Source organism: Vombatus ursinus, unplaced genomic scaffold (genome assembly GCF_900497805.2).
Source record: "Vombatus ursinus unplaced genomic scaffold, bare-nosed wombat genome assembly UNPS02000749.1, whole genome shotgun sequence".
Taxonomy (NCBI): Eukaryota; Metazoa; Chordata; class Mammalia; order Diprotodontia; family Vombatidae; genus Vombatus; species Vombatus ursinus.
In genome coordinates this window covers 11,427,214-11,443,139 of record NW_020940527.1, presented here as the reverse complement: position 1 = coordinate 11,443,139, position 15,926 = coordinate 11,427,214, and the positions used below count along the sequence as shown (strand labels likewise).

Sequence of the window (15,926 nt, the reverse complement as noted above, 5' to 3'; positions counted from 1 at the left end):
GCTCACCTCCTGGGAAAGTTCACTTTTAGTTTCTCTTCAGTCTGTACTTATTGATTTAAACACACAACATATCAATCACTACAGTTTTAATGTAAATATCTCGTTCTCTTATATATCCTGAGATAGATATTGTTATGTATTTCTTCCTTTTCCATCCTCAATTTTTTGTACAGGGAAATACCCACACCTAAAAGAGGCTCGTAGAGAATGGACAGACCAGAAGGATTATATCCCTTGGACAAAAGATGGCAGATGAAGGGGAAGGCATTTGGCCCCCAGCTAGCTGCTGTAGAAAAATAGAAGAAAACTGAGGACAGACCACAAAAGTAATGAGTCATGAATTGTGTTAGCAAGGTGTTAACACCCTTCACTAAGTATGAACACCTTATTGGATTGGAAGGGGCAGCCCCCACTGGCTGAACTCAAAGTTGGCCATGACATGCAGGGCTCAAATTGCTAGGCCCTGGAAATAGTTGACTTGTGAGGAAGCTCAAATCAGTCCAGGCTATGAATCCAGGCTTTGAGGGGTGGGGGGAGGAGGGAATTTCTCTCTCCTCCCCTTCTCATCCATCACGTCATCTAGCAGTAGAGATATTCACCCAGAAAAAGACATCTCATCCAGTAATAGAACTGTCAGATGTAAAGTGAGTCTCTGATCCCTCAATTACGCTTTTTAGACACCACCTCTGGACTATTCTCCCCAGTTTGCATTTCAATCAATCAATCAATCAATAAAAATTTATTAAACACCTACTATATATCAGGCACTGTGCTAAGCCTTGGGGATACAAAAAAGGCAAAAGACGGTCCCTGGCCTTAAGGAGTTTACAATCTAATGAAGGAACTTAACAGTCTAATGTTACTTGTACTCAAATCTGAGTTGTGTCTTCAGAAGTTAAGCTTCTCTTAGGTTCTACAACGTAATCTAAGGGTCCAGGCTTCTATTACTATAGATCAGAAGCCCCCACCCATGTGCTTCCTATGAACAATTATTAGATACAATTAACCAAGTCATTTACTAAGATGCTACAGTGAAAATAATAACTACAAAATATCTCCTCTTCCCATAAACCTAGGGTACACTCTCTCAAATACAAACAGCATCTAAAAGTAGTCTTAAACTTACGGGGCAACAGTAATGAGACATAAACAGGGAATACTTGTGGCCAACCAAGGTAAGTCAGCTCTGGTACCAAAGGGGCTTAATACCCCATCCTTTCTCTTCTTGTGGGGTCATCACAAAACATCTCTTTGAACTCACTCCTGGTCCCTTCTGAATCATTCCAGGGCTCATGGGAATTTCAAAAGGCAGAGAAAGCAAAAAAAAATTCCCATGAGTTACAGATGATTCCCGTAGCTAGAGTTCATTTTCTTCTTTTGTAAAATAAGAATATCAGACTAGATGACATCTAAGCTCCCTTCCAGTTTTAGTATTTTATGAATTCCCCTCTCCTGCAAGTAGCTCTGGATAGAATATTCTGAAGTCCCAGAGGGTTTCTTAGGATCATGGATGAGAATGTCATGGTGAGTACGTGAGAGAGGAGATCAGTCACAGCTATTTAAATTGTCCCATTATAATCAAAGAGGCCACTGAACATTGATGTAAGTGAGCTGGAGTCAGCAGAGTTGTTTTTAATTCATTGAAATAAAGAGTTTTTGAGGACCTGGAGGATCAATGCCTTCAGGGCAGAAAGTTTAAAAACTGTTTCTTAAGAGAAAGGGAGAAAATGCCACATTCCCTGTCTTAGCCAGTTTCCTCCGCCCCAGTCACACAACTAGCTTACCCAGGGCACCCCATTCTCTTTGAGGCCGCCCAGTATCACTCAGGCTGGGTCCAGATGGACCAAAGCCTTCCAAGTTTGAGCAACTTTGGCTCTCTGACAGCCCGCCTGCCTCGCTGGAACTTAAAGAGCGTGTGTGAATGTGCGTATGTGTTCGTGCATGCGTGAGTTTGCCCTGGGAACAAGGAAAGGAGGAACAGAACAGCATCAGAATGTTGGCTGGGCTGTGGAGCATTTTCTCCCTGTGCTCTGGCTCAACCTCTTCATAAAAGCCCAGGGAGAAGGAGGTGGAGATTCCCCAACTGAAGGGGGAGGGTTTCCTGCGCCTCTCTGACAGGGGTGCACCTCTGCATTAGGGAGTGGGAGCCAGATCGGGAAGACCGGGAAATCATGCTCTTCATCTGGGCTCTGCAATTGGCTTTAGTGCTCCAGGGGGGCTTTTCTGGTGAGTATGCTCAGTGTGGGGAGGGTGGGCTGAGGTGTGGAAAGTGAACCTTGAGGAGGAAGGGCACCAGGAGGGGCGGTGTGCCTGGGGAGAAGAGATGGTTGTTGGGGACGGTTTGGAAAATGTGGTCATTTTGAACTCTGTGTGTGTGTGTGTGTGTGTGTGTGTGTGAGGCACAAAAGCCCAGCTGGGAGCGAAACCTCAAACTTTGGGTCCTGTTAGGAAACATAATGACAGTACACAAATTGAGGGCTTGCCGATGGAGCCTGCATTGTTTAAACATCTAGTAGCGGTACAATGGAAACAGAGCTGGCTTTGGAGTCAGAGGGCCTGGGTTCAAATTCTGATGCTGCCTGTGCAACCCTAGGCAAGGGACTTAACCTTGATGGTCCTAAGCTTCCTCATCTGTAAAATGAAAGGCTTGAACCAGAGGTTCTCTTCCAATTCTAAACCTAGGATCCCATAGCATGTCGCAGTTCCAAACATTCATTTTGGGGTCCCCAAGAGGAAAATTGCCTTTGTGAATTGAAGGATGCGGTGATAGTTTACCCATACACCCATCCCCGATGCCAAACCTGTGTCATACCACAGCTTAGACAAGTCACTGTCCTGTTTGCTCTCCTCTGGATGCTATTCAGCCCATCAGGGTCTTTCCTAATTTGTGGTACCCATAACGGATGTGAGACATGGTCTGACCAGGGTGCATAGAGAAGAGCCATTACCTTGTACCTGGAAACTGAGCCTCTTCTAATGCAGCCTCAGTTTACAATAGCTTCCTTGACTGCCATATCACACTATTGACCCATATTAAGCTTGCAGTTCACTAAAACTCTCAGATCTTTTCAGACCAACTCATGTCTAGTTATACCTCCTCTGATTTTGTACTTGTGAAGGTGAGCTTTTTGAACCCACATACAACTTTACAATTTTTCCAATTAAATTTCATCTTATTCAATTCATGTCAATACCAAATTCTTACAGTCTGCCAGACTGTTTCTGAATCTTAACTCAATTTGTGAGTCTGAACTTCAGTTTTATCATCCAAAAATAGAGATATTACCTGTAGTATTATTTTCACAGAATTGTTGTCAAGACCAAATGGGATTATGGGGGGGGGTGTAGGTATATATAATGTGTATACATATATTTATATGTGTGTATACACATAAATGTATACATATATTATAGATACATATTATAAAACAACACAGTGGTATAATTATTAATTATAATATGTAATATATCATATATTATAGACATATGTGTACACGTGTGTATACATGTGTGGTTTTGTGTGTGCATATAATATATACACACACAAAGAAAGTGTGTGTGTGTGTGTGTGAGAGAGAGAGAGAGAGAGAGAGAAAGTTCATTGTAAACATCAAAGCCATATGTAATGCCAGTTATTGTTAACAGAACTCCAGATTCAGGGAGTTAGGCTGGGCCTCTAGTCCAATTCTTACACAAAAGAATTTTCATCATAAGATACTTAACAAGTGGATATCTGGCCTCTGCTCAATGACCATCAAGGAGAGGGGACTCACCACCTCTTGAGGTCATCCATTCTATTTGGAAGCAGCTGAAATTGTTCACAAGTTTCTCTTGACAACAAACCTAAACTGGCTTCTTTGCAATATCCATTCATTGCTTCCAGTTCTGCCCTCTGGGGCCAGATGGAAAAAGTCTCCTCTCTCTTCCATGTGACAGCTATTCCAAAACAATTGTGTCTCCCAGAGTCTTCTTATCACCACGCTAAATGTGCCCAGTTCTTTCAGCGGATCCTTCTGTGTCACGAACTCCAGGTCCTTCCCCATCCTGGTTGTTCTCCTCTAGACATTCTCTATTTTAACAATGATCTTTTTCACTTTAGTGTCCAGACCAGACAGAAGACAGTGGGATGCCCCTTCCATTTTTCTGGAAGCTCTGTCCCTATTAATGCAGCTCCAGCTCATATTGATTCTTTTGGCTGTCACATCAAATTACCTTCTCCTATTGAAGTTGCCATCCACTAAAACTCTTATTTCTTTTTTTTTTTTTTAGTTTCATTCTTTTTAAAAAATTAATTTATCTTAATTTATCAACAATCACTTCCATAAGCTTTTGAGTTTTAAATTTTTCTTCCCTCCCTCTCCACCTCCCTCACCGAGATGGCACACAATCTGATATAGGCTATACATATACTTTCCTATTAAACATATTGTCACATTAGTCATGTTGTAAGGAAGAATTAGAACCAATAGGAGGAACCACAAGAAAGAGAAAACAAAACAAAAGAAAAAAATAGTAAATAGTATGCTTCGATCTGCATTCAAACTCCGTAGTTCTTTCTTTGGATGTGGATAGCATTTTCCATCTTGAGGTTTTTGGAGATGTCTTAGATCCTTGCATTGCTGAGAAGTGCTAAGTCTATCGATGTTTATCATCACACAATGTGTCTGTTACTGTGTACAATGTTCTCCTGGTTCTGCTTGCTTCACTCAGTATCAGTCCATGCAAGTCTTTCCAGGTTTTTCTGAAATCTTCCTGCTCATCATTTCTTATAGCACAATAGTATTCCATTACATTCATATACTACAACTTGTTCAGCCATTCCCCAGTTGATGGGCATTCCCTCAATTTTCAATTCTTTGCCATCATAAAAAGAGCTGCTATAAATTTTTTGTACATGTGGGTCCTTTTCCCATTTGTATGATCCCTTTGGGATACAGCCCTAGAAGTACTATTGCTGGGTCAAAAGGTATGCACATTTTTATAGTCCTTTGGGCATAGTAAAACCCTCATTTCAAATGAGATAGATAAAGCACTTAGCACAGTGCCTGGTACATAGTTGGCACTGTATAAATGTTCACTGTTAGTATTATTATTATTTAAAAGGGAAGGGATTAACTGCTGTCTAACCATACCTTCACTATCTAATAAGTGCGAAGCCAAGTTTTTGGTATGCAAGTGCAATACTTTACATCTATCTAAAAATAGAACTGGCTGCCCTGGGTAGTAATTACCTGCTAGCTAAAACCCTACGAGCCACACTGGAAATACTAATACCACCTATCAGGGCCACCTTAGTAGTGATTTGTGCTTCAGACTGGAATTGTACCAGATTCCTTCTGACTCTTGACATTCTACAGTTCTGAGATTTTGACTCTGTTGCCTGGGCCAGTCCCACCTATGATCAAGTAAATGATCAATCCACAACTATGTGCCAATGTGCCAGGCACAGTGCTGGGCACTGAGGATGCAAATTCAAGAATATAATGATCCCTGCTCTCAATGAGCTTATGTTCAAATGGGAAAGACAGAAGATGGAGGACTTCATCAAGGAATCATTAAGCCTAATGCCTCGTTCACTGGGGTCCCATACCAAACACAGAACCCATTCTCTCCCCAGAGATGTTACATTAGTCATTGAGGACTCAGCTGCCTGCCCAGAATCTCAGCTGTTTTAAACTGTGACTTGGACCCAGATGATGATTTTTGCAAGTCCAGCTGTGACTCTCTTCCCCGTCTTGCAATAGCAAAGAAGCAACACATGCTTTCCATTTGACTGGCTTAGGTTTTGTATTTCTGTTGCTCTCTGTGGGTCCGTGGTTTATAACCTGGGTGTGGATTTTATTTTGTCCAACATCTATTCAAAGTAAAGCCCTTTAAAGCTTCCCTGTCCCTGATAGGACATTCACAGCAGGCTTTGATCGCGTGGTCCTCCTATTATTCAAACTCAGTTGTCACAGGTAAGAGTTGAGGGAAGCTGACTCAGAGAGAATCCTCTAAATAATATGTTCCTCCATCTTGACTTCCTTGTTTTTCCACAAAGAAAACATTCTAGCTCTGGGCTCTGGGCATTTTCTCTGACTGTCCCACATGCCTGGAATGCGCTCCCTCCTCATCTCTGCCTACTGGCTTCCTTCAAGTCCCAAGTAAAATCCTACCTTCCGCAGGAAGGCTTTTTCAACAAGTTTCAATTCTAGTGCCTTCTCTTAATTATTTCCTATTTAGCCTGTATGTAGCTTGTTTGTACGTAGGTTTTTTTTTTTTTCATGTTGTCTCCCCGATTAGATTGTAAACTCCTCAAGGGCAGGAACTGTCTTTAGCTTCTTTTTGTATCCCCAGCATTTAGCACAGTGTCTGGCACATAGTAAGTGCTTAATAAATACTTGACTGACTGACTGCAGTACCTAACAGCATACAGCTCATAGCACAGAAATCATAGGATCATCACTTTAGAGCTGGAGAGGACCTCTAAGGCATCTAGTCCATTTACTGATGAGGAGATCAAAGAATGGAGAAGTTCAATGATTTGCAGAAGGTCACACAGTCAATAAATCAAGTCAATAAGCATTTACTAAGTGCTTGTTATGGTCTAGGCATTGTGCTTGCTGCTAGGGGATACAAACAAAACAATCCTTGCCCAGAAGGAGCTTACATTCTAGTAAGGGAAGAGAACACATAAAAGGGAACTAAAAAGAGAAGGGGAAGGTAGTCCTAAGAGTCAGGAGTACAGCCTGGAGATGAAAAAGAATATCTTCTCCTATTGAGCTTGTGGTCTGCTAAGACCCCCAGATCAAATGAGATAATATTTGTGCCACCAGCTAGGTGGCACAAGTGGATAGAGTCAGGAAGACGTCTTTCTGAGTTCAAATCAGGCCTCAGAAACTTACCAGCTGTGTGACCCTAGGCAAGTCACTTAACCCTGTTTGCCTCAGCTTTCTCATCTGTCAATTGAGCTGGAGAAGGAAATGGTAAACCACTGTAGTATCTTTGCCAAGAAAACCCCGAATGGGGTCACAGAGAATTTTTCCTGACATCTAGCTAACATAGCCTCTTGTAACTTTTGTCATTGCTCCTGGGTCTTCCCTCTAGGGTCAGACAGGACAAGGTTAATTAATCCATTCCATGTGACAGCCCTTTAAATAGGTCCTTGGGCTCCAAATCCAGACCTCTTTCCATTCTGACACTCTAATTCGCATATATGATAAACTTTTATTAATAACAATAAGGATACGATGGTACAATTTTATGCAGCCTTTATGCTTCTCAGTATACTTTCATATTAGTCCTCCCACTTAATCTGTACAACATCCTTCTGTAAGGCAGATAGGACAGGTATCCTTATTGGACGACTGAGGAAACTGAGGGCAAAGGAAACTGAATGGGCCAATGTCTCATCAGTGGCAGAGCTGGGACTGAGCCCTTGATCACCTGTGATTTTTTTTCTCTGTCAATATACTCTGACTTAGAATGAGTCTTCTTTGAGCCTCAGTTTCCTCATCTGTCAGAGGGAGGTAATGATATTTACACTACCGTATGGGTTGTTGTGAGTGGCAGAAGAAGCTGGGTTTACATGAAGAAACTGTTCCTCTGATATATATTATGTTTATACTTATATGCGTACATGTGGTTTCTTCATTAAAATATAAGCTCTTTGAGGGCAGGGAGTCTTTCACTTTCGTCTTTGTATTTCTTTTTTTTGTTTGTTTTGGTGAGGCAATGGGGGTTAAGTGACTTGCCCAGGGTCACACGGCTAGAAAGTTTCAAGTGTCTGAGGTCGGATTTGAACTCAGGTCCTCCTGACTCCTGGAGCTCTATCTACTTCGCCACCTAGTGGCCCCTTTTGTCTTTGTATTTCTAACATTTAACACAATACATAGTACATAGTAAACACTTAATGAATGTTCCTTGATTAATGAAAAAGTGCTTTGCAAACCTTATAGTTTTATACTAAATAGAAGCTTTTTTATTAGTGATATTTAGATGAAGACAGAAAGACAGACCTTCCTAGACTAAGTCCACAATGTGTCAGTCAGGCCAGTCAAAATGAAGGGAGGTCATGCAAATGGGTATTTGTGGAACATGGGGCACTTGGCAGAAAGGTTCCCATCAGGAACACTCAAATTGCTGGTTCTTGAGGTCACCAGATCCTGTTTATTTTAGCAGAGATTAGCAGGAAAGCCTCTATCCTTTAGAAGGCAAAAGGGGGCAGAGATCTGAATCAAGTTGTCTCTGGTTTTTTTAAAGTTTTTATTGCTATTTTTTCTCTTACATTATCTACATTTCCCAATGTGGTCCTTCCCCTTTCCCCTAACCCTCCCAGAGAACAATACTTCAGGAAAATTAACCAACCTATCGAAAAAGTATGCCAGTATACGTGATGCTCCACACCCGTAACCACCTTTCTCTGAAAAGGAGAGGGAGGGGCTTTATGGGATCTGAGATTTAGAACATACTGTAGAAGTCATCAAATCCATCCCCCCTCATTGTACAGAAAAGGAGACTGAGGCACAGAGAGTTTAAGGAACTTGCCCTTCATCACATATTGCATCTGAAGCCATATTTGAACTCGTCTTTCTGACTCAAGGTCCAGAGCGCTGTTCTATGCTGCCTTCTTAACATCCCTTCTTTGGAGCCAAGTCTGATGGTTAAAATTCTACAGGACTCACCCTCAGTTGTCTTGTTCTTGTGTTTTCTAGTTATACTGTTGTAAACATTTTAGCAGATCTCTCTTATTTCACTTTGCATTAATTTATGTAAATCTTTCTGTGCTGCTCAGTATTCCTCATATATCTCATTTCTTACTGCAGAGTAATATTCAGATGCCACACCTTGTTTAGCCACTCCCCAGTTAGTAGACATCACTTTGATTCCAGTTCCTTGGTCCTACGAAAAGGGCTTTTACAAATATTTTGGTAAATGCGCATCTAACTGGAGGTCACTCAGATTCTGCAACTGGAACAGAATGCTTTTTCAAATCCAGCCATCTGTATTTCTTACTGCAAGATAGAATTCCCAATGGATAGAGTGTGAGATTTGGAGCAAGGAAAAACTGAATTCAAATCTGGTCTCAGACACTAGCTAGCCATCCAACCTTGAACCAGTCATTTAACCATTTTTTGGCCTCAATTTCCTCATCTGTAAAATGGGAATGATAATAATAGCACCCACCTCACAGGATTGTTGTGAGGATCAAATGAGAAAATGCATGTAAAGCACTTTGCAAATCTTAAAGCTGTATATAAATGCTAGCTATCATTATTATGATCGTTGTTATTTAAGGTCTCTCATAGACTGTGCCAGCTTTCCAATTCCAGACCCTGCTGGAGTCTATGTTTCTGATGGCATGGTTCTCAGTCTCTGGGATGTAGCTCTTATTACGCCTCAAGCATTGGGGTCTGTTTCCCTTAAGGATGTGGCTTTCATTTCTTTTGGCTTTCATTAAAGCCTTACTCTGGTGCCACATCATGCCACGGAAGGGAGAGTGGGTTCTGGAAGTCTAGGCCGGGGGAACACAAGTTTTGACAGGTTCTGCCAAGCCAAAGGGTTCCCATTCCAGGCTGGCAAGAGACTATTGTTGGCTCTCTGGTTGTGGAGCAGCATAGCTATGTTCAGAGCTCATCAACAGTGGTTTGGCCACCAGGGGACTAATTTTTCTGATCACAATACCTCATGAATACCATGTACTAATTTAAGACGTGAAAGAATTTGAGGACTAGGTCGGTAATAGAAATTCCTATGCCACAGGATGCCATGGACCTTTAAAATATTAAGGGAGGAGGGATTCAAAGAGAAAAGGTAGGGTACAGGAGTCCAAATAGCTCCAGTGTGGAGTGATGCTTTTCTTCTGGTCTCCCTTGAACTACAGAAAGGCACTAAAGATTGACATTTTGATCATTTCTTTTTTTTTAAGTCAAAAGCCATAATACTAGGCATTTTTTTCAAATTTAAAAATTTTTACAGATATATTTCATCTTTATATAACCTACATTTCTGAATATATCCTTTTCCTTGCCCCTCCCAAGGCAGCCATCTCTCATAGAGGGATATGGACTAGTCCAAGCACTTCACTGGTATAGAGAACTCCCAGGTGAGGAAACTCACTATACCAATGGAGGTTGGCATTTACTCTATAATTTATATACTCAGAGTTGCCTGGAGCACTAAGAGAGTGAATGTCTTGTCCAAGGTCACAATCACTATGTATCAGAGGTGGAATTCAAACCCAAGACTTCTTAGACTAGTCCATGTGACATCTCTGCATCTCTTGTAACAAAGGAAAAAAAAAGGGTTCATCAACGCTGACCAATGCATCAAAAGAGTCTGACAATGTTCCACACCCATGGTCCCTAACTTCTGCATAGAAGAAAGGAGGGAGGGGGTATTTTTGAATTTCTTCTTTGAACTCAAGCATGTTCCTTCATGATACTGTATAAATTTAAATTTAAGTTAAAATTAAAATTTAATTTAATTAATTTAAACAACCTAATTACAGTGCTTTTAAAATTACGGAGGTCCCCCCCATTTACACTGTATATGTTAGTTTTATGGTCCCACTGATTTCGTTCTTCATCAGTTCGTATAAATCTCATGCTTCTCAGAATTCTTCCAGTTTCTAATGGAACAATACTATTGCATGATGTTCACATGTTTAGTCATTCCCCACTTGTTGGGGGGCTACTTTGTTTTCATTTTCTTGGCTACCACAAAAGGTGCTGAGCAGTTCACATCTCTTTCAAGTTTATAAACAGCTTGCCTTTCTATAGCTCTGTGAAGTAGGCAGTGTTACTATAACTATCCCCATTTTAGAGATGAGCAAATAGAGTCACAGAGAGGTTAAGTGACTAATCCAAGGTTACTCAGTAAACATCAGAGCTGAGGTTTGAGCTCAGGTCTAAATCTTTCCAGGATACCCAGCTTCCAAATGATGATTTCATTTGTGTAGAATCAGAACCAGGCAGCAGTTGCAGACCCAGAGACTCCAGAGGGAGTCATCTTCATTCCTCACAGGCTCTCTCACAATATTTGGTTCTGTTTGCCAGCAACTGGACTGGAAGGGATAAATATGTACATATACACACATACATATTGTATATGTGCACCTATACAACACATATATACACTTATAATATGCATATATAAATATATGTATGCTAAATATAGACATATACAAAAATGTATATTAAAATGCAAAAAAGTGGTGCAGTGAATAAAGCCCCAGCCTTAGAGTCAGGAGGACCTAAGTTCAAATCCAGCCTTAGACACTTGACACTTATTGGCTGTGTGACCCTGAGCAAGTCACTTAACCCCGATTGCCTCACCAAAAAGCAAAAAAGAAAATACAAAAAACATACTTTGAAAAAAGGAGGTGCATTGTAGATTTTAAAAAGCAATATGGGGAGGGGCAGCTAGGTGGAGCAGTGGATAGAGCACCGGTCTTGAAGTCAGGAGAACCTAAGTTCAAATATAGCCTCAGACCAAGCACTTGACAGTTACTAGCTGTGTGACACTGGGCAAGTCACTTAACCCCAATTGCCTAAAAATGAAAAAAGGAAAAAAAAAGCAACGTGAATATGTGTTAATTATTATTAAAATAGTTAATATTTATTTATATGCTGTTTTTAAGATTTGCAAAGCACTATATATATATATATATATATATAAAATCTCATTTGATATTATACTTAACCATAAAATTATAGTTATACTGAATATATTCTAAGGCAGGAGGATCCAGGGAAAAGTTTATGGAACCTGGAGTTAGGAGAACTAGGCAAGTCCTGGCTTTGTTACTTCCTAGCTGTGTGATCTTGGCCAATTCCCTTAACTGCTACAGGTCTCAGTTTTGTCATGTGCAAAAGTGGGCCAGTCAAGGTGTGCTGGGGGTGGGGCAGCCAGGAACTGCCAAAGTCTTTTTAAAAAAGTGTCTTTGCATTTTAATTTAGTTATCTCATACTCTAGTTTTAGCTAAAAATATGTTAAGCATAAGCATTGTGCTTAAATTTAGTTAGAATGTTGTTTCCTCAGTTAGATGAATTAAAAATCATTTCCCTGACCTTCGACTGCTCTGTTGAGTTTGCCTTTAAAAATCGATAGATAAAAGTCTCCAGTTCCTCATCCTGATGAAATGTCCTGCCCACGCCTGTGGTCCTGTTATAAACAGGGATGTTGCTGGGACGAAGTGGCCTGGGCTGTCTCGAAAGTTCCATCCAGATCTCCCTCTTCTGCCAGGTCTCCCTGCCTGCTCTCAGGCGCATTATCAGTATCAGACGATATAATCTGCATGGAAGCCCTTTGTGAAGTGCTAGACCCACAGGAGGAATTATTATTAGTGAATTTTTCTTTGATGATTCAAAATGCTCCTCAGAATCCCCAGGATCCCAAGGGTCATCATTTTGAAAATCTTTGGTGTTTATGCAGGGCTTCAAAAAGCATTCTGATTGTTGGAGGATGACTTCATTCTGGATGAAGGGGATTTAGGGGCATCTAGGTGGCACTGTGGTTAGAATGCTAGCCCTGGAGTCAGCAAAATCTCACCTCAGCCACTTAGTAGCAGTGTGACCCTGGACAAGTCACTTAACCCTATTTGCCTCAGTTTCCTCATCTATAAAATGAGCTGGAGAAGGACATAATAAACCACTCCAGTATCTCTTCCAAGAAAACCCCAAAATAGGGTCACAAAGAGTTGGACATGACTAATTGACTAAAAAATAACAACAAAGGGAACTTATTCGAGTGCTTTTTTTTTTTTTTTTTGTTCTGACAGCAGTAGAGATGATTCTGGGAAAGTCAGAGGGGATTCTTTCTGACTGAGCTAAGGTCTCCTCTTCCAGAGAGAGCTTGTCCAACAAGCAAAGGAGAGCAGGAGTAGGAATCTGTTTCTTTAACAGCATGCAGCCAGTGAGAGAATGATGGGAGGCTGCAGTTAGGCCTCATTCTCTCCCTTTTGCTAGAACAACAAGGGTGCCCCACCCGTGGCAGCTGTCCAATCTGAATGTCTGGCAAGATATGTGAAACCAAGAAATCAGCCTACAGAGCCCAGAATAAGCAATTTCTCAAATGGCCAGGAAGCTGGAAAGGAAAGAGAAAATAAGAGAGAGACGGCTTTGGCTGAAGGCAATTGGGACAGGAAGGAACTCTGTCCTCGGCATCAACTGTCATCTCTGTTCAAAGTCCAGTGGCACAAGTGTTGTGCAAATCATTGAGAAAGGGACTGAGTCCCTTTTCTCCTAGTCTGCCCAAGGGCCAGAAATTGACCTCCAACCCTAACTCTGAACTTGGTAATGAATTTCCCTGGTTTTCCCTGGGTTCTTCATACATGGTACTACATCTTCACCCACTGGCTGTCTCTCATACCTCAGAGAATCCCTTATTTCTTTTTGTAAAGATATTTTGCTTTTTCTCACATTACAAACATTTATAGATTACCCTCACTTAATGAGAGATCTCTTGTACCAAAGTAAATGTAATAATACAGTTACCTCATCTGAAAATGCAAGCAATATTTCACATCTATAGCAACTCTGTCCCTAAAATGAATGGAAATCTAGTTTCTCTTCTTCCCATACCCCATCCCACTAGGGAAAAAAAGAAAAGGAAATTTCTTGTAACAAATATGCATAGTCAAACAAAATTAATTCCCTCGATGACTGTATACATATGTGTGTGTGAATCCACATACATCTCTACGTGGGCATATATGTATTGCACATAAAACATATGTATAGATAGATACAACATACACACACATACATGTACATATCCATATACATGAACATATTCCACACTCAAAAGCCATCACGTTTCTGTCGTGGATACCATGTTTCATCACTGGTCCTCTGGAATCACGAATGGTCATTGTATTGATGAGAGTTCTTATGGCTTTCCAAATTTTCACATGAAGCACTTTCTACATCATGCCTTTCTTGACCCCCCCAACTGCTAATTAGCTTGTATCTATTTTGTATTTATTCGATGTATATTTAAATACATACCTGTGTCTTCCCAGTAGAATCATAGCTTTTTGAGAGTAGAGATTGTTTTTTCTTTGTATTCCCAGCACCTTCAGAAGTAGTTAGTGGGTAGAGCTCTGGGTCTGGATTCAGTAATACCTGAGTTCAAATCTGTCCAGATACTTGCTAGCTGTATGATCCTGAATAAGTCACTTAACCTCTAATTGCCTCACTTTCCTGATCTGTAAAATGGGAACAATAATAGCATCAACCTCACAAAGTTGTTGTGAGGACCAAATGAGATAATATTTGTAAAGCACTTAGCATGGTGCCTGGCACATAGTAGATACTACATAAATGCTAGCTATGAGCTATTATTATTATAGGAGTTAATAAATTATTGGGTTTTTTTTTTTAATTTGTAATTGACTTCTCAGAGTCAGAAGGTACCATTGGGGTCACCCAGGCCAGTATTTTCCTTCCATCGGTCTATATTTCTTTTTTTTTTTTCTTTTGTCAACCTCATTGATACCCATCTTCCATCGGAAAAAGAAAACCAAAACCCTTGTAACAAAGAAGCACAATTAGCAAAACAAATTTCTGTGTGTATGTTGTGTTGGAAAATACACATTTCTGGGGCAGCTAAGTGGTGCAGTGGATAGAGCTCTGGCCCTGGAATTAGGAGGACCTGAGTTTAAATCTGGCCTCAGACATTAGCTGTATGACCATGGGCAAGTCACTTAACCCCCATTACCTTCCCCTCCAAAAAAAAAAAAAAAAAAAAAGAAAATCCATGTTTCCTTCTACACCTTGAGTCCTTCACCTCTTCATCAATAGTCCTCTGGCACTGTGGTTGGTCATTGTATTTCTGTTATATCTGTCACAGTTGTTTTTCTCTACAGTGGTGGTATTATTGTACGAAATGTTCTTCCGTTTCTGCTCACTTCATTCCGAATCAGTTCATATACATCTTCCCAAGTTTTTCTGAAAATGTCATTTTAGTAATTTCTTACAGCCTAATAATGTTCTACTATATTCATATAATATAATTGGTTCAACTTTCCCCTGTTGATGGACACTTCATAGTTTCTAGTTCTTTGCCACTACAAAAAGAACGGCTATCATTTTCAATTTACGTATTTATTTATTTTTGGTACATATGGGTTTTTTTCTTCTTTCTTTGATTCCTTTGGGGGGGTATAAGCCTGAAACTGTTATGACTAGGTCAAAAGATACATACAGTTTAGTGACTTTGGGAGCCCAGTTCCAAACTGCCTTCCAGAATGACTGTACTGATTCACATCTCCACCAACAGTGCATTAATGCTGCCTGTTTTAGCCCCTCCAACAACTGTGACTTTCCGTTTTTGTCATCCTTTCCAATCTAAAGGGTGTGAGGTAGCATCTCAGCTTGTTTTGATTTGTATTTCTCTAATTATCAGTGATTTGGATCATTTTTTCCCCATGTTTATTGTAATTTGGATTTCTTCCTCTAAGAACTGCCTGTTCATCTCCTTTGGCCATTGATCTATTGGAGAATGGCTCTTCTTCTTATAAGTTTGAATCAATTCCCTCCATATATTGGAAATGAGACCTTTATCTGCCCTTTCCACCTCTAGCTCTGGGATCTATAACCAAATCAATATTACCATTGTTTCTGGAAAGGGTAGATCAATTAATACTCCTGGAGTCCACTGGAGATAACAAAAGCCAGCATTTGTAGTTTGCAAAAGCTTTACATATACTGCCTCAATTTATCCTCACTACCACCCAGGGAGGTAGGTGCTCTTATTATCATATCCATTTTACAGATAAGGGAACTAAAGTTAAGTAATATGGACAAGGTCACAGGGATAGTAAGTGTCTGAGGCTAAATTTGAACTCAGGTCTTTGAATCTAATACTCAGTACACTGGGCCACCTAGATGCCTCTAGTCCCAACAGATTTTTTAGCTACCATTACCCTTAAGTGTTATGTCTTC

The 15,926-nt window shown here is 40.4% G+C and overlaps 1 protein-coding gene across 2 annotated transcripts in view; it reads left to right on the top strand.

The window, feature by feature from the left end:
- Positions 1-1,946: 1,946 nt before the first annotated feature.
- PLAC9 (placenta specific 9) overlaps positions 1,947-15,926 on the top strand; it is a 34,390-nt gene continuing 20,410 nt past the window's right edge. The window contains exon 1 of one of the 2 annotated variants that reach the window (XM_027860413.1): positions 1,947-2,226. In XM_027860413.1, coding sequence (XP_027716214.1) covers positions 2,172-2,226 — 55 coding nt within the window. In that variant the 5' untranslated portion in view covers positions 1,947-2,171. The remainder of the gene's footprint in view (positions 2,227-15,926) is intronic. The other variant, XM_027860404.1, reaches the window with a different exon arrangement.